This window comes from Diplotaxodon limnothrissa, linkage group LG16 (assembly GCF_057381915.1).
Source record: "Diplotaxodon limnothrissa isolate DT_005_m linkage group LG16, D_limnothrissa_male_GT1.1, whole genome shotgun sequence".
In the NCBI taxonomy this organism is placed as follows: Eukaryota; Metazoa; Chordata; class Actinopteri; order Cichliformes; family Cichlidae; genus Diplotaxodon; species Diplotaxodon limnothrissa.
Genome location: NC_140611.1, coordinates 15,257,132 through 15,277,435, shown reverse-complemented (window position 1 = coordinate 15,277,435; position 20,304 = coordinate 15,257,132). Strand labels below are relative to the sequence as shown.

At 38.5% G+C, this 20,304-nt stretch overlaps 1 protein-coding gene across 1 annotated transcript; it reads right to left on the bottom strand.

The window, feature by feature from the left end:
* Positions 1-256: 256 nt before the first annotated feature.
* LOC146615894 (C-type mannose receptor 2-like) lies at positions 257-19,598 on the bottom strand. Its single transcript, XM_085374266.1, has 9 exons — positions 19,529-19,598; positions 19,351-19,452; positions 19,025-19,174; positions 15,458-15,600; positions 6,037-6,137; positions 5,439-5,572; positions 4,894-5,033; positions 774-877; positions 257-395 (listed from the first exon to the last, which is right to left on the bottom strand). The coding sequence occupies exons 1-9, from the start codon at positions 19,596-19,598 to the stop codon at positions 257-259; spliced, it is 1,083 nt and encodes a 360-aa protein (XP_085230392.1).
* Between the last annotated feature and the right edge of the window lie 706 nt (positions 19,599-20,304).

Sequence of the window (20,304 nt, the reverse complement as noted above, 5' to 3'; positions counted from 1 at the left end):
AAGTCAAAACAGAAACACTCAATAAAACTAATAATAATGATAATAAAAACAATATCACAAGAAAAAAGAACAAAAACAAAAATTCAAACAGTAGAATAAAAATCAAACAGAAACCCAAAACTTAACCACTTATATATGGACAAAAAAACAAAAAATTATATATAGGCCTTTTAGGATAAAACTGAAATACAGAAGTACAATTATTGTAATCAAAGAAAAAACTGCAAAACATTGATGAATAGATCATCTTTCTGAATCAGTTGTTTTCCGAAACTTTTTCACAGATCCATTGATGAGAAGATGAACATGGACGATCAAACCATGTGTTTTTTTCAATTTCGACAGAAACACAGTCCTCATGTCCACCATTATTAGGCTCACCTCTTGCCCAGTACCTACCAGGTCAACGACAGCAACATTATCTTATTATTATTAAGAATTATACAGTGTATATATATTATACACTGTACATTAAGATCACCAAATTTCAAATAACAATAACATTTTTCTTTTCAGGTGGTTTTTAAACAGGCTTGCATAAAGTGTGCAGATGGCAAAACACACCAGCTCTGAACACAAGAATTGTTGTTGTTTTGACTGATATAATAACTTCTTTTGCTCCCACTTGGCCAAAACAAGTCATTAGCACACATCTTTACGCTATTAGCAGTCAACCACCGACATGTAAGCCTTTGTGTTTATATCTGCATGCATCTGTGGGTTTAACAAATTTCCTATGTAAAGGAATAAACTGAACCAAAGTGAAGACTTACGTCAGAATCTGTGGAGTCCCATCTACCCATTTCCATGATCCCTCCTGCTCTTCGTCATTTAAACCAATCCAAACTTCTGCTGTGGTGACCGTAGAGAGGAATTTCTGTTTAATATGAAGAAAAATCTTTTTATTTTACTTTAAAACCACATTTTTAGCCTATGCCAGGGGTCGGCAACCTGCATGCGGCTCTTTAGTCCTTATAGTGCGGCTCCAGGTGGTTTGGAAAAATAAATTAAAAGTATTTAGGTGAAGTGTATTTTATTTATGTTAGTTCTTTTTTTAACTTGTAGTTCTAAATTGGAAATTACTGTGATAATGAACTATAAATATAAAAATATTCTATTATTTTTTTCATCGCTCAAAATAAGCGTCACACTAGCGGAAGCCAGTATACCCGCCGAAACGCTGTGCATTTATTGAGACTTTCAACCCCAGGTAGGCCAATTATGGATCTTTGGATCCACATTATGTCAGCAGCTGTTCTCCACCGTGAACTATGTTAAAAACAAACACCGCTCACACCTCACAGATGACAGTTTACAGTCCTGCGTGAAGATGAAAGTGACTTCGTACAGCCCTGATTTGCAGACGCTGTGCACAGAGGTTCAGGAGCAGAAGTCCCATTGTAAACATACCAGGGCAGACCCGACGATGTTTGTACAAACACGCTTTTCAGCATGTCTTTATTGACCACTTTTTACACATGGTTGCTGTACGCATAAGCATAGCATAGCATGTGCTATCTATGCTGTAAGAATAGATAGCACAGACGTCAGTGCAGTGTTGCCAACTTAGCGACTTTGTCACTATATTTAGCGAGTTTTCAGACCCCATTAGCGACTTCTTTTCTAAAAAGCGACTAGCGACAAATCTGGCGACTTTTTCTGGTGTCATTGGAGACTTATTTATGACGACTTTTTGACGTGAAAGGGCACATCAAATGTGAAAGGGCACCTCACCCGTGCTAAAGCACTCACGGGCGGAGGATAGTGCCACCAGAGTGCCTATTTCGGGTCACTTTTGCCGGTCGAAGCCCGGATAAAGGAGCAGGGTTGGAATTGTGACATTAAAAAACAATAATTGCTAAAATAAATTTAATTTGTAGTTCTAAATAAATTCTAAATGGATTTAGGACGTTTTTTGCTCACTTTGTGTCTCTTCCATGATGTTATTTCTCTCTCCAACAGCTTAGGTTACAATTATATTAGCATGACCAATTATGCAAATTAGGTGATGATGTCATTTAGCGACTTCTAGCAACTTTTAGGACAGCCAATACCGATTTTCCTTACTGAGGAGTTGGCAGTGGCGGAGCGCGGGGGGGGGCTTACTGGGCTTAAGCCCGGGTTGTTTTTTCAGAAGCCCGGGGTCTTTCAGAGTGTAATTTTTTCATAGTTAGGATGCCTGTGGCTGACAACTGTATAAAACCAAAACTACACACAATATTCGAAACACAATTCTGTGGGAATTTACAACTGTGCGTAAATCCCCCTAATATTGGTATGATCCGAGCTCAGACACTAAGCGGGCGGGGCAGCTGCTGCCTGCGAGTGCGCCGTTAGAGAAACGCAGCCAGGCAGACAGAGGAGAACTGAAGTTCGACCAGGTACCAAAGCAAATCATTCGTACTGTACAAATAATGTAAATATAACGGTGTATCACGAAAGATTGATATCAAACTGATCACTTGACCAATATTACGTTACTTGCTCTTGGAGTGAATCAACAAATGGTGAAATGAAAAGCCGAACAACAACAATGCTGTTTCTTTAGAGAGTCTTAGCTTACATGTGTGTTTATTTCATATTTTCAGTTGTTACCCTCCACGGCTTAATAAATCAGTTTCAGTAATGCACTGATATACAAGAATGGACATAAGGGGCTTCTTTCAAAGAAAAAACTCAGGTAGTATTTTATATATTATGCTTTGTATGTTGTTCAGTATATTTCTATGCAAAACAAGAGGAACTTCAATACACAGCAATATATTCACAGTTGAAACCAGATATTTACATACACTTTATGGAAAACACAAGAACATTTTTTTACTGTACAAAATCAATTTAGAGTAAACTTGTTTTGTTTTGGATAAATAAATATTGAAATATCTTTTGAATTAGTTAAATGTCAGAATAAAGAGAGACAGAGCCGTCTATTTTTATCACTTTCATCAAATTTAGGAGTACATGTACACTAAGTTTATTGTTAATTAATAAGAAAACTCCAGACGTTCCATTCTGAGCTGAAGAAGCTTCTGATAGGTTAGTAGAGTCCATGTGAGTAAATTGGTGGCACACCTGTGGATGATGTGTCTGTGAGCACAAGGAGGGAGAAAAAGGAGAGTGGAAAAGTACGCGTTGTAAGTTCCGTTGCAGCAGCCTTTCAACGCCTCTCTCTGTCTCTCGCAAGCAAAGTTGACCCAGACAGCAAAGTAAAGCTAGTTTTTGGCTACGAGCCCGACACAAACCCGACGGATTAGCCAGAGGTCCCTTTACTACGGTTCGGAGCCGCGGACCTTCAGTAATAGTAATAAATCACACAGCAATAGTACATTCATGTAGTTGTAAAAAGCAAGATAATATATTAAGTAATCCAAAGTATTCAGAATACGTTACTCTCATTGAGTAACGTATTCTGAATACGTTACAAAATACATTTTGGGGCATGTATTCTGTAATCTGTAGTGGAATATGTCAGGTTTATATTATTGGATTGTCATTTATGCTTAGAAGTATTTACTCATATATGCTTAGAGTTTTATAATCAATTGCATGTTGATAGAGGTCTGATCCTTAGCAGTCTGTAAAGACTCTGTGTGCCTTCCAGAGTGTTCTGGCATACACACTCACATCTTGGGGTCACGAGAAGAGGTCGTACCTTCTTTTATTGTTTTATGGTATAGCAAACACAAGTATATCTGTTTTAGTCTAAGTGCCTTTTGTTTAGATGAACTGCTGGACTTCCAGACCAGCAGGTTTAGGGAAGTCGTTTATGGGGTCACATCTTGACCACACACACACACACATCACATGTTCACTGTTGCAGACACACACGACACATGTTCACATGTGAGTGTCTTATCTGTCGCATGATTAATGAGATGTTTGTGTAGCCACTGAATGGCTGCGAGGGAAGGCTGAAGTTTGGAGTTGGCTTAGATCAGATAAGGTGCTTCTCCCCTTGTAGCAAGTTAAAGACAGAAAGCACTGTGGTCTTGCTTTTGTACACAAGTGACTGGTCTGTGAGTCAGCGGGGTTTAATTGTTAGACCCAACATGCAGTTTATTTTATCTAAGTTTCTTTTAAAAATCCAAAGCCAGCAATAATTAAAACTTTGAATTTTCTTTAATGCTTTGACACATTTTTGTGCAACACTGAAGATGCATTTCCTGACAGCTCACACAGCAAAACACTCACTCAAATCTCAATAGCAGTCATTCAAATCTGTAATTGATTTGTCATATGTTTTTTCAACAATCAGTATGTCATTGCCACCAAAATCTATTCATGCTGTCTAAACAAATGTAGTCAAAATGTTAATATATTTTGTCAGTGGACTCATACTTTTACTTAAACATAATTTTTACTAAAACACATAGAATATCAGAACTGGAACTGTGGAAACCAAACATAGTACAATAGTATTCTGTAAGTTACTGGACTTCCTGTCACTCCTGCCCCTTGCCTTGCAAATGCTCTCTCCTGCAATGTATGCTGTATCCACTGCATTTGTTGGCATCATGATGATGAGCCTTTATTTGTCACTACAATGTTACACATACATGTTACCTGCAGTGAAACAGGACTGCAGGCATCTTTACCATATCCTGTTTTCCTTATCCTTGCTACACTGCCACATTTCCTTATTCTTCTTCCGCTTCTTCTATTGACAGGTTGTTTCCCCCTATACAATTTCTGTCTAAACAGATTTCTTTGATACACTCTAGAACATTAAACATGTTTTAAAATGCTCATACACATCATACATAATGATTTTCTTTACTTTATTTTGAATGTTTTAACACTTAAAAAAGGCTGAAATAAAAGGCTATTTACATTAAAAATGGTAGTTTGAATTTATTTACAGCTCAATAACACATACATACATAAACACTGTACCTGTTCTTCAGGGCTGTTAATAACCACCAGATCTGCTCCTCTGTCTCTGCAGTCCATTCTGGCTGCATCCCAGGGAGCAGAGCGTTTAGAGATGAGATAGCAGCTATGGCTGAAGCTCCATCCTACAGGACATGTTTTATCTGGAAGAAATTACAAACAAATAACATTTCAGTTTATGAATGATCTTTTATGAACTGTATAACAATGAATTCTGTTTAATTAATTAAAATCCTCCAAAGACTTGATCACAAAGATCTAAACAGTCTATTTACTTGCGTGTCATTATTTATAATATAGTAAAAATAATAGAAAACTTTTAATAAATACAACAATTTAAACAATAAACACCACAATAAAAAACTGTCAGAAACCCCAAACTTAACCACCTTCTGAAGTCTCCACTAAGGTAAAATGAAAAAGCAAATGCAAATTTTTAGCCACAACAAAACACATAATTATGAAATAAAACAGATTCAAATCTAGAATTATAATCATAGATAAAACTGCAAAACATTTATGAATAAATGATCTTAAAGAAACTGTACTGTGGTTTGGTGTATTTTCGCAGATCCATTGATGAGAATATGAACAAGAATAATCATTCCAAAACCTTCCCCATTTATTGATATAAGCACAGTTTTCTTCTCCACCATCATCAGGTTGTGTTGTTGCCCAGTACCTAGCAGGTCAGTGACAACAACATTATTTTATTATTATTGAGGAAAAAATGAGTCTTTGGTGTTTGTGTGAGGAGTTTTGTCAAACAAATTTTCCATCAGCAGCTTTGAGTTTTTATAAACACACTGCACATTAAGATCACCAAATTACAGATAACAATGGAAATAATATATATTTTATTTTACTTTTTTTAGTACATGGTGTTTGTTAGACAGGACTATACAAAGTATAAAGACAAACACATAAGCCCAGATTACACAGACATCTTGACTGATATAATAACTACTGCCTTGGCTCAGTGTGGCAAAAATCAAGTCATTTGCATGCATCTTTAAGCTTTGGGAAGCCGTTTGGCTCAACCAATATGCAAACTGAACAATCTGCATTCATCTGTGGGTTTAACAAATTTTGGAAATATTTTGGAAATTTAATAAAAGTAATGAACTGAACCAAGTGAAGGCTTACTTCAGAGTCAGTGGAGTCCCATCTACCCATTTCCATGTTCCCTCCTGTTCTTTGTCATTTAAACCAATCCAAACTTCTGTGGTGATCGTAGAGAGGAATTTCTGTTTAATATGAAGAAAAATCTTTTTATTTTACTTTAAAACCACAATTTTAGTCTATGCAGTGTTAGAGAATTGTGGATCAATATGGTTGTCATTGTGCAAGATGATTAGATAATTAGCAAGAATGCTCACCTCTGTTTTACACACACACACACACACACACACACACACACACACACACACACACACACGTTCACACAAAAGTTTCTTTTGTGGTGATCATAGAGAGGAAGGTCTGTTTAATATGAAGAGAAAACATTTCAGTTTTAAACCACAAGTTTTTATTTGCATATTTTACATATAAACTATGAAATTATTTTTATGTCATAGTTCGCATGCGAGAAAAAAACATAATGCGAGCAAATGATGTAATTTCACAGGCGCAGTTAAATTCATTGCTTCTAAATTTAAAGAAACCCATGCGCTTAGAATGTGCATAAAGAAGCCATCGCACACCAAGATTGTCTGCTTTGCATACACTGCTATTTGTTTGTAATTTGAAAAATTGTTTGCCAAATAGTTATCAACAGTTATTCATTTCCTTTGTAGCAGTGGAAATACACATAACTATCACTGGATTACTTTACTGCTGAACAAATCTTTTAAACTGTCCCCTTAATCTGGTGTACAACATAGCTCTTGTGATTTAGAAAAATCACTGTAATAAGAAGAATGCATCATTCCTAAAAGGAAAAAAAAGAACAACATTAAAAAAAGGAAAAAGTGCATAAACTTATTATTATAAAATGTAAATGAATGTAAACTGTGCCTATGATGCTGCCTTTGAGTGCACTTTGATCAGTCAAACACAGCTGTACACATCTGGCTGCAGAGCTTCACTGACTGTGGGTTCAGGCGCCACTGTAATTCATCTAAATAATATTAAAGATTCTCTGAACAGTCAGTCTGTGGACAGGAGAGGAGGATGTTACAGGCTGTCTTTAGTAAGTAGCTCATTTGTCTGATCTGAACTAGTGTCTAATAAAACTTTTATCACTGTTGCTATAATGTTGTGTAAATCTAAAGGGTCTTATCAGAATCAGAATCAGAATACTTTATTGATCCCAGGGGGAAATTATTTTTTGTTACAGTGCTCCATTATAAACCAACATTAAGACAAGACAGACAATACACTAACTAAGAATAGTACAATATATACATATATATATACATATATATATATATACATAAGTCACTCATAAATAAATAGCTGAACAAGAAACGTGTAGTTGTAGCAGCAACAGTGTGTTAAGTGGATGCGTTGTACAGGGAGATGGCCACAGGCAGGAATGATTTCCTGTGTCGTTCAGTGGTGCTTTTCGGTAATCTCAGTCTCTCACTGAACGTGCTCCTGTGACTGACCAACATGTCATGGAGTGGGTGGGAGGTGTTATCCAACATTGTCTTTATCTTGGACAGCATCCGCCTCTCCGACACCACCTTGAGGGAGTCCAGCTCCATCCCCACAACATTGCTGGCCTTACGGATTAGTTTATTGAGTCTGTTGGCATCTGCGACCCTCAGCCTGCTCCCCCAGCATGAAACAGCATATAGGATCGCACTGGCCACAACAGACTCATAGAAAATCCTCAGCATTTTCTGGCAGATGTTGAAGGACCTCAGTCGCCTCAAAAAATAGAGACGACTCTGGCCCTTCCTGTAAAGTGCTGTGGTGTTTTTAGCCCAGTCCAGTTTATTGTCAATGTGTACTCCAAGGTATTTATAGTCCTCCACAATGTCAACACTGACCCCCTGGATTGAAACAGGGGTCAAGTGTTTCCTGGTCTTCCTGAAGTCCACGATCAGTTCCTTGGTCTTTGCCACGTTGAGCTGCAGATGATTCTGCTCACACCACGTGACAAAGGAGTCGACCACAGCCCGGTACTCTGTCTCATCATCCCTGCTGATGCATCCAACCACCGCAGAGTCATCAGAAAACTTCTGAAGATGGCAGGTCTCTGTGCAGTGGTTGAAGTCTGTGGTGTAGAGGGTGAAGAGGAAGGGGGAGAGGACAGTCCCCTGTGGTGCCCCTGTGTTGCTGATCACCTTGTCAGACACACACTGTGGGAGACGTACATATTGTGGTCTTCCTGTCAGGTAATCAACAATCCAGGACACCAGAGAAGCATCCACCTGCATCGCTGCTAGCTTATCACCCAGGAGGGTCGGCCTGATGGTGTTGAAAGCACTGGAAAGGTCAAAAAACATGACCCTCACAGTGCTCGCCGGCTGGTCCAGATGGGTGTAGACATGATTGAGCAGGTAGATGATGGCGTCCTCAGTTCCGAGACGAGGCTGATAAGCGAACTGAAGGGGATCCAGATGTGGTCTTACTATGGGTCGCAGCTGGTCCAGGATGAGCCTTTCCAGGGTCTTCATGATGTGAGAGGTCAGTGCCACGGGCCTGTAATCCTGGGGGCCACTGGGACGAGGCGTCTTTGGTACAGGGACGAGGCATGATGTCTTCCACATCACCGGGACCACATCACAACATATAGCTACTAACTAATCTCACAATTTCTGTTATTAATCAATATTAATTGTGATTAATCGTAATTACTTGATTAATAGCCTGGCTCCAATTACGTTTTTTCAGCTTTATATTTTAAGGTTGTAACAGACATTTATGCAATACAATGAAGTAAATGCAGAATAAACACAAAGAATATATGCTGACATTCAAAGTGAATTTTAATAGTTTTCATCAATCTTTAACACAGTGAAAACTTAAAAAACCTTCAAGGTCATCAACAGTTACTGAACCCAGGCCAAAAGGTTAAAGTGAATACCATAACAGAATATCATAACAATAAAGGGTGCACAAAACTCAGTATTTAAAACAGAAAAAGACACAGCTGAAAACCCAGAATGTTGAACATTTTCACTTAAAAAGGAGCGATTTGGCTTAGTCCTTCTTTGCACTCAGCCAGTTACTGAGGCAGACTATTCTGTTTACATTGTCTGATGACAAAGAAGCACGCTTCTTTTGAATGATGTGACCTGAGAGTGAGAATAAGCTCTCACAAGGCACTGTGGTTGCAGGGGTTGACAGGTACTTGTGTGCAATAGGTGCCAGCCTGGAATGTGCTCCTTCTCTCTTTAACCACCACTGTAGTGGACACTCTCCTACGTCAATTTTGGGCTCTGCTTTGTACAGATTCAGACAGCGGTCATTAGCGTCTTCCTCTGTATCTGAATCAGAAGAACCCAGCACACATGCTGGCAAGGTTCAAGTAGTTCTTCCAGCTTTTGCAGTCTGTGAAGCTCCTGGTCAGTCAACATGGTCACCTTGCTGTTTTGCTGAGCCAGGACGGTGGTCAGCACAGATTTGTTTCTCTGGATCCGCTTGATCATCTCTAGGGTGAAGTTCCATCTTGTTGGAACGTCCTGAACAAGCGGTTCTGTTTGATGTCCATGTGCAGCTTGCTGTGCCTTTAATTCCTGAGCGTTTGCTGGACTATGCTTAAAATGTCCAACAATCTTGTGAAATTTGGCCAGAGCCCTTTCAAATGTGCTGTCATTAAGAGAAACTGTAACCATTCTTTTGCAGAATGTGGGCCATGCAGGGCTGTGTTCAAATGGAAGTAGTCTGGCGGCTGCAACCATGTTACGAGCACTGTCGGTGCCAAGCGTGGTTAGTCCTGATTGTCCCTGATTTTCCAACACTCAGAAAATGGTCAGCACACACCTCAGCATAATGCCTCTCTTCAGTTTTACTCACTGTTAGTGCAAACGATTGTAAAGTCCAATCGTAATCAATAAAATGTGCTGTGAGCCCCAAGTAATTATTGTTGTTCACCGAAGTCCAGTGGTCTCCAGTGCGAGCGACATTCCTTACTTGCACAAGCTTACTGGACTGCTGAGCCCTCTGGTCCTCATACAAAGCATGCAGTCTCGACACAGTGGTTCCTCTCAAGAGCGGATTGTAACATACATCTCCTGATGCAGCGCGAATGACTTCTCTCAGTCCATCATCTTCTACTATGCTAACTGGTCGGGAGTTTTTAGCTATCCAAATTTCCAAGGAATTGGTTAATTTTTCTCTACCATTTTTTGTTTTTCGTCCACGAGCACCATACTCCTGAAGCGTAGATTGGCGAGGTCCCGTAGAGGCGGATTCAGTTGGGTGTTTTGCTCTCAGGTGATACGCCAGTGATGAACTGCTTCTGTGGTACTTGAATTTAGCTTTGCAAACTGTCCACCTTACTCTCATTTTGTCCAACAAGCCATCAGGAAACTTCTTAAAGAGAAACTTTCCACCCAAAAGTCCGTCTTCCTCCATGCTCGCATGTGTTAGCTATAGTAGCATGGTATCACTTCTTTTTCTTCTAATCATTTCTATCAGGCCAAATGCCAGCATAGCACAATGCTGCCCCCTCCTCCAGAGCTGCTCATGAGTTTAAAGATCTTAGATTACAGGAAATAAAAAAAAAACCCAAAACTGCGCTTTAGGGATGGGTATCGAAACCCGGTTCTTGTCGAGAACCGGTTCCCACTGTTTCAATTCCTTGGAATTGTTTGCCATTTTTGCAAAGGATTCCCCTATTGATTCCAGTCGCCCCAAATGACGTCACCACGTTGCGGGACGTCATTTACCTGGCAGGAAACATGACGGCTCAAACGCTCAAAAGTTTGGTTACATTTTCCGAGAACGGATGACAACAGGACAACTTGCAATACTTGAAAAGTAGATATTTCATTTAGAGAGGAAACACTACGAATATGCAAAAACATTTGCTCACAAAACACGCGATGACCTTAAATGAATGTCGTGTTTTTAATTCTTCTCCGGACTCGTGAATCTCAACCCAGCAGCAGTGGTAACGTTTGCACGTCCTCTCCCGTTAATGCAACTAACAGTGCATATTATGTTAGCGCGAGCTGCCTTATTACAAAACCTGCCATTATTGTGCATTTAGGTGACCATGATGAGACAGACAGAGTCTGGCTGGCAGTTCTCGCTGCAGTCTACCGGTATCGTCTCCTTTCAGGCCAGGATAGACAAATGTCACCGAGCAGTGACTAAGTTTGTGGTAAAAGGCTTGCACCCATTTGCCACAGCAGATGCCCCCGATTTTCGGTAAGTGAATGTGTTTAATTGTAGGCAGGGCCATTACTGGATATTCTTGTGTAATTGCTACTGAATAATTTATGTTATACTTTGTTATTGCTACAGAAGAATATTTATTTTATTGTTTTACATTTACAAATTTTTTTCCTGGGGACTCTGTGACACCCCATTGAAGAACCGTAGGCTGTGGATCTCTTAAGGTCTCACTGTTGGGTCTGTAAGGCCATGTTAAGATATAAAACAAAGTTCAAAACTAATCGACCTTAGTGTTCTCCTTTTTAAAAAAGAATCGATAAAGAATCGAATCATTAAAAAGAATCGAAAATGCAATCGGAATCGTGAAAATCTTATCAATATCCATCCCTACTGCGCTAATTGCATTAAAATTTTTAACGCATTAAATATTTCACGTTGATCTCAACAATTAACGTGTTAATTTTGACAGCACTAGTTTTTATGCTTTGTGGTTTTACTGTATCTGTGCAGCTAACCAGCAGATTTACTTTAGTCATGTCTACTGTAGATTCATCACTGTGGTCTCGGGTCTTGGACCAGCACACATCTGTCTGCTGTCTGTTGTCACTGCTCAAATATTTGCTGTACAATTTTCTTTAAATTACTTAAATTTTGGTTTGATCAATGTTTTTATTCAGTAAAAAATACATTTTTATTACAGTAAAATGTATAAATATTCTGCATTAAAACAGTCTTCAAACTCTAAATAATTGTTTAGTCTTTAAATTGTACACCACAACTGAAGCTAATTCACTGTAGCTAAATCATACCACAATTTGTTAGTTGATTCATTCCTCTGTTGCCCCTCTCTGTTGTGGTGTGCCCCAGGGGTTTGTATTGAGCCCCTTATTATTCTCTTTGTATATGCTACCCTTGGGCTCCATATTTCAAAAATACAATATTTCTTATCACTTTTACGCTGATGACATTCAAATCTATTGTCAACTGACTGATGATTTGTCAGCATCACTGAACTCCCTGTACGATTGCCTGAGAGAGGTTAAAGATTGGCTGTCAGAAAATTCTCTCGTTTTAAATGAGAAAAAAACTGAAGTTATGGTGTTCAACAGCCATATTCCTCGAGACCAGCTTGTTGCCCTGCTGGGGCCCCTAGCTAACTCTCTCTGTGATTCTATGCGTAACCTGGGTGTCTATTTGTATAGCTCCTTTAAGCTCGATAAGCAAGTATCATCTGTAGTTAAATCTGTTTTTTTTCTACTGCGCCATATTTCTAAAGGTAAGCATTATATACCGCACAAGGACCTGGAAAAACCTATCCACGCTTTTGTGACCTCCAGGTTAGATTATTGTAATTCTCTCTACTGTGGTCTCCAAGCCTTCTCTCTTCGAAGGCTGCAACTCGTTCAGAATGCTGCGGCCTTCTTACTGGAACTAGAAAATTTGACCCTATTACTCCGGCTCTTGTTGATCTACACTGGTTAACAATCAAATATCGCATTGAGTTTAAAATCTTGCTACTCACTTTTAAAATCCTGAATAACATTGCGCCCAGCTACCTCACTGACCTCCTCAATCTGTACACTCCTTGTTGTGCATTAAGATCATCAGGTCAATTACTCCTGGCCCAACCTAAGTTTAGACTGAAGACCAGAGGCGATCGTGCCTTTGCTTCAGCTGCACCCAACCTTTGGAATAGCCTCCCTGCTTCTATTCGAGCCTTGGACTCTATCCAATCCCTTAAATCAAGATTAAAAGCATATCTATTTGACTTGGCTTTCCTGACCAGTTAATACCCTTTTAAATCTTTTAAATTTTAAACTTTTAAATATTTTATTAGATTTTATTAAATTTATTATTTTATTATTAATTTTACTGCTGTTTTTGTCTTCTTAGCAGATTTTGTATTTATCTAATTCTCCTGGTCTGTTAGTGCCTCTATCCTGTCTGTGCTAGTGCCCGATTTGTACCCTGTTATTGACTTATGTTGACTCTCCATATTACTGTGAAGCACTTTGGTGTGCCTTCGGGTTTTTAAATGTGCTATATAAATAAAACTGTATTGTATTGTATTGTATTGTATTCATATGAATCTAATTGTGCTACATGGGATGTTCTGTGCACCAGTGAATGTACTGATTTATCACTGGCTTCACTTTAATACTGAAAAACATATAATTCTAGGACACGTTTTGAAGCACTCCTGTCCAGTTATGGTATGTGCAGTTACATGTGTTTGATGCAGACTGAGCAACTTTTTGTTCAAAGGTTTAAATGTCTGCATTTTGGCCAAAGTAAAAATTTGGCCCTTAGAGGTTCTGATGCACACTTCTTTTCCTGATCCTCGTTATGTGTTTTTTCAGTCATAAAAGCTTTGTAATACTGTACAATAGATTAATGGGACAGCTGTGACATGGCTTCACAACTTCAGAACTTAACTTAGATTGCTCTGGTTTGTAGGATTTGTTCAGCAGTAAAGTAATACAGTGATGGTTGTTTGCATTTCCACTGCTACGCATCAAACATTAACTGTTGATAATTTGGTAAGCTTTGTCTTTCAAAATGTAAACAAATACGGACACAAGCAGCGCCTATGTCACTTTCACTGTGTAACTGAATTTAACGCAGTAACCTGAAGTGTCCATCAAGGTGACCAATCACATTAGGACCACCCTTCTCCTTTGCACTCCTGCACCCCATCAGTCAAAAATGAGTTGATTTGCACAAGCAGGATTTCTCTCCAAGCACAAAGAGCTAAACACAAGGGCATGAAACAGCAGCACTGTTTTACTGAAGATAAATTTCACAACAACAAATATAGTAAATCACTCTCGTTAACCTGCAGCATGCTGTAAATCTTTTTCAACAATCAATAAATCATTGTCACCAAAAACTTGTTGATGCTGTCTAAACAAGGTGATCAAGATGTTAATATATTCTCTCAGTGGTGTTACAGCCCTGGACATATACAGAATCAGGGCGTGTCAGTATGTCTGTATTGTTTTTTATATGTGTGTACTGTGCCTTTAAGAGTCTCGGCAGGCCCCTCCTTGGGTGAGCTGTTTTGGGTTGGTTTTGACCTGGCAGCTCCTAATTGGCCCCACTATCAACAGGCTGTTTTTTTTTTATTTTATGAAAAACCTTTACCCTTCATTTAAAAAAGTTAATAAAAAATTTAAAGAGATTTTGCTGATACACTTTAATTCAGCAAATGTAATGTAAAATTACCATATTCATCATGGTTTTTTAACTTTATTCTAATTGTGTTAACGTTAAGAAAAATGTTCATTTTTTTATAGTAAAACTATTCACCAAATAAGAAAAGAAAAACAGAAAATGTATTTTAGTAATAGGATAAGATGGCCCCAACTGACAGCGTGTAGAGTGAATACCTCAGGCAGCAGAAACCCAAGGAAGAGAAGGAAGGCGAGGAACCATTATGGAAGGACAGGCCCCCCCATGGCATGTACCACTGGCAGATAGAGGAGGTGGCTGATATCCAGAAATGCTGCCATTGGCTGGACAAAGCTGGACTGAAAAACAGCACGGAGGCTCTAATCATGGCAGCACAGGAACAAGCTCTGAGCACAAGATCCACAGAGATTGGGGTCTATCACACCAGGCAAGGCCTCAGGTGCCGGCTATGTAAAGATGCCCCAGAGACAATCCAGCACATAACAGCAGGGTGCAAGATGCTAGCAGGCAAGGCATACATGGAACGCCATAACCAAGTGGCCAGCTTAGTGTACAGGAACATCTGTGCCGAGTATAACCTGGAAGTCCTGAGGTCAAAATGGGAGATGCCCCCAAGGGTGGTGGAGAATGACCGAGCTGAGATCCTGTGGGACTTCCAGATAGAGACGGACAAAATGGTGGTGGCTAACCAACTGGACATAGTGGTGGTAGACAAACGGAAGAAGACAGCCGTAGCGATCGATGTAGTGGTTCCAAATGACAGCAATATCAGGAAGAAGGAACACGAGAAGCTCGAGAAATAGCTCGGGAAGATGATGGAGGGTGAGGGTAACAGTGGTCCCAGTTGTAAGCGAAATCCTTATTTATATATAATTACGGGTGAGGATCAGGAGTCCCAAAATGAATTAAAAAAATACATCATTAAATAATTTATTAAATGTTTTAAATAGATGAATAGGCATGTAATTAATTACTTAAATATTTATTTATTAATTAATTCAAATTTTAATTAATTATTTAATGGTGTGTTTAATTAATTCATTTTGTCACTCCTGGCCTTTCATATACATAAACACTGTACCTGTTCTTCAGAGCTGTCAATAACCACCAGATCTCCTCCTCTGGCTCTGCAGTCCATTCTGGCTGCATTCCAGGAATCAGATCTTTCAGAGAGGAGATAGCAGTTATGGTTGAACTTACTCCATCCTAAAGGACATGTTTTTTCTGGAAGACATTACCAACAAATACCAGTTCAGCAAGTTACTGAATTATATTTAAAGAACTCTATAACAATGCTCATTTGATCTGTTCAATTAATTGGAATTTTAGTACTTCAATAGTTTTGCTTTTATCAATCACACCAACAAGAACAGTAAAGCCAGAAGGACACATTTCCTGCGGGGAAATTAAAACAGAGTGGACTGTCTGAAAAAATAAGACAATGAAAACACTCTAGACAAATTTGTGTAACCACCTTCTTGGTGGAAGTTGGACCCAGATCCAGTTTATCAATGGTGTGCTTTTTTATTTGTTGTGATCAGTTTCATTTCTGATACTAAACTATAATTGTCTTGGCTGGAATGACCATGTTGCTGATGAGACTGCCCACAAATATTATGACTGCATCGTGGTCAGAACTGTTGTATTAGCACCGTGACAGACTGGTGACCTGACCAGGCTGTACGCTCACTCTCACTCCACAGCAGCTGGGATAGGCACAAAACCTTCCAAGACCCTGAACTGGATAAGTGGAAGACAATGGGTAGATGTGTCTGTTAACCCACTTTCAGGCCTTTTGTTCACACATTGATATCTAAGGCAGTTTTTGAACATCTGAAAACATTTTAGAGATAAAAGACTGAAATTTTCACAGACCTTTATTACCATCAAAATAAATCAGAATCTGTAATACATCAAAAAAGTCTTGACTAGTTAAAATATGAAAAAAGTCCAGCACTCCTGCAAAGAAAAGTGCTTGTATGAATGTTCGACTAGGTCAGGGGTAGGGATGGGTATCAAAACCCGGTTCTTGTTGAGAATTTTTGCAAATGATTCCCTTATCGATTCCAGTCGCCCGAATGACGTCACCACGTTGCGGAGCGTCATTTACCTGGCAGGAAACACGGCGCCTAAGCGGCTCAAACGCTCAAAAGTTTGGTCATACTTTACAAGAACGGATGACAACAGGGCAGCTTGCAATACTTGCAAAGTAGATATTTCGGCGCTTTGGGTGCCTTGAAAAGCGCTATATAAATCCAATCCATTATTATTATTATTTAAGGGAGGAAACACTACGAATATGCAAAAGCATTTGCTCACAAAACACGCGATGACCTTAAATGAATGTCGTGTTTTTAATTCCGCTCCGGACTCGTGAATCTCAACCCAGCAGCAGCGGTAACGTTTGCACGTCCTCTCCCGTTAATGCGGCAGGTAAATAATCACCTAACAGCGCATATTATGTTAGCACGATCTGCCTTATTACAAAACCTGCCATTATTGTGCATTTAGGTGACCATGATGAGAGAGACAGAGTCTGGCTGGCAGTTCTCGCTGCAGTCTACCGGTAGCATCTCCTTTCAGGCCAGGATAGACAAATGTCACCGAGCAGTGACTAAGTTTGAGGTAAAAGGCTTGCACCCATTTGCCACAGCAGATGCCCCCGATTTTCGGTAAGTGAATGTGTTTAATTGTAGGCAGGGACATTACTGGATATTCTTGTGTAATTGCTACTGAATAATTTATGTTATACTTTGTTATTGCTACAGAAGAATATTTATTTTATTGTTTTACATTTAAAAAAATTTTTTCCTGGGGACTCTGTGACACCCCATTAAAGAGCCGTAGGCTGTGGATCTCTTAAGATCTCACTGTTAGGTTTGTAAGGCCATGTTACTCCTAAATTTCTATCTTGTTCAAAGATAAGATATAAAACAAAGTTCTAAGCTAATCGACCTTAGGGTTCTCCTTTTTAAAAAGAATCGATAAAGAATCGAATCGTTAAACAGAATCGAAAATGGAATCGGAATCGTGAAAATCTTATCAATACCCATCCCTAGTCAGGGGTCAGCAACCTTTAACACCCAAAGAGCCACTTGGACCCGGTTTCCACGCAAAAGAAAACACTGGGAGCCGCAAATACTTTTTGACATCTAAAATGAAGATAACACTGTATATATTTTTTTTTTACCTTTATGCTTTGTGTGAACAACTAAAGTAAGTAAGTAAGTAAAGTTTATTTATTAACAGACAGGCAGTCACAAAGCGCTGTACACAAATATTAAAATAAACAATACAATCAATAGACATTATACACAATGTAAAAGATCAAATGTAAAGAATGTAAAGAATATAAAATACGTAGATCAACAAAAGGCTTGTTTGAACAGAAAACTTTTTAACTGCTTTTTAAAAGAATCCACAGAGCAACTAAGGTGTGTGAAATCCATTAAGTTTTACAGAGAAAATCACATTTTGAACTCTTAAAGAAATATAACAAAAGGAAAGACACCCAGCTGAACTAAAATTATCCAGCAAACAAAAACTGTTGTGAGCCGCCACCCTCATATCGCCTTTGGAGCCTTGACCTGACAGTTGAAAGTCTCGATAAATGCACCCCGTTTCTACGGGTATACTGGCTTCTGCGAGTGTGACGCTTATTTTGAGCGATGAAAAATAGTAAAATATAATTTTATTTTTATATTTCAATACCACAATAATCTTCCAATTTAGAACTACAAGTTAAAAAAAAGAACTAAACACAAATAAAATACACTTCAGCTAAATACTTCTAATTTATTTTCCCAAACCACCTGGAGCCGCAGGTTGCCGACCCCTGGACTAGGTGAATGAGGCATGTTAAAAAAAGTGCTTTGACTGCTCAAGCAGAGTAGAAAAGTGCTATATATAGATATATATCTTGAAATATATGAAGATAAATGATCACAAAACCCATTAGATGTGTTCAAACTCTGAACCATGAAATTTGTATGTAAATGTGTGATGGTCAAGCAGAATGTTCTAAAGAAAAAAAATGTCTGACTTTAGATGGAATGACTGTAACTACCTATATTAAGGTCTATTTGTTGTAGACTCATTAATTTATAAATGTAACTACAATTTCTATAAAGGAATCAATTTCAGCATTTTTGTACTGGTTTGATTTTGTGATGCAGTCAGCAATGTTGCTACTACTGGGGTTAGGTTAATTGGTGAATCTAAATTGTTCATAGGTGAGAATGTGAGTGTGAATGGTTGTGTGTTTGTGTGTTGTGTGTTTCTATGTGTTGGCCCAGCAATAGACTGGCCACTTGTCCAGGTTGTACCTTGCCTCTTGCACTATGGTAGCTGGGAAAGGCTCCAGTGACCCTGAATTGGATAAGCGCAAGCGAATGGCTGGATGGAAATAAATTAAATGAAATATCATCCAGCAACTTTCTTGGGTTGACTTTATGAATTTCGAATAATTTCAGTGAGTGCAAAGTCTTGAAGAGCCACAATCCCAAATGACAATGCATATTTGGTCTCTTAAGCATTTAAGTTTAATTAATTTAAGTTAATTAAGTTTCTTCTCAGTGAGAGAAAAGGAGAACAGTATTTGCTAGAGAATTGAATCACTGTAAAGACAACAGTAAATAAAAGGACTCACTCAGAGAACTCAGAAGCACTTCAAGCTCTTTGAGATTTTCAGAGAAGTTGGCACGCAGCAGGTCTCTTTCCTCAGTCATGACGGCAAGTTTTTTACTCACAGTGGAGAGATTTGCATTCAGGCTGTCTCTTTCCTCAATCATAATAAAGTCTGAAATAAATAAATTAGGGCAGGCTTTTGAGACACAAAACATCTTGTGCATTCATACTTAGACTGCTTCTGATTTATTTTAAACCATAAAAACTTTGAACATTGCTTAGCTTGTCAAATATTAATTCAGCACTCAGTGGCAGTTTGAACAATTATTTATGAAGAATCAGACTCACAGTGGACACCATGAGTGACAAATCCAATAAGAAGCAAAACACCCAGCAGACTCCACAGCACAATAACACCTAAATAACGATTCTCCTTACGGCTCTTTGGACCTGAAAAGAGAAGAAAAAAAAGACTGAATTATACAACAGTAACAACAGCTGTTAAAATAAATCTATCACTTCCTACCTGTGTGATGTGTTGACAGTTTTGGGTTGTCTTGTTCAGCAGATTCAGCACTGGCAGAAATTTCCTCCATTGCTCACAAGCAGGCAAACTATTTCCTAAATGGTGAGATCTGTAGCTCAGCACTTGTAACCTCAAATTATCAGTAGTTTCAAGTTCTTCTTTTTTTGAACTTCCGAGGATGTCACACATTTCAGATGTTGATATGATTTTCACAGCACTAATTTACCAGTAAAAGTGGATCTGATCCTTTCTAAAGATAATTTTGTATATGATAGTCATATGAAAACTAATAAAAGTTAAATTTCTTTACGCAGTTTTTTTAAGAACTTTAAAGTTTCAGATTTCAGATTCATATAAAGAAAATAATCAGAAAGTTAGCAATTAAAACTTTAGGCTCCTGCCTAAGACCTTTAAAGTTCTTATTTAGAAACTATATAGAAACATGCTAGATAGTATTTTTAATCAGTTTTTAAAGATTGATTATTTACTGTCATTGCTGCAGAGACATTTGTGTGATATGTGATTAAAAATAACCTCAACACAAGAATGAGATAATAACGTTACACATGAAAGTGCTAAAAGGGGAGAATTTCTCTCCCTCTCTCTCTTGCTTTTTAAAACATCCAGAAGCTTGTATAAACATTATAATTTCTTGGAAACAGCACAAAAACAACAGGTCAGCTCCTAAAAATGTTAGATTAGCACAAGTGGAGAGTGGCAATTAGGAGATCTTCATCTGATTTTGCCTTTTATTGATAAACAGGTTGTGAGAATCC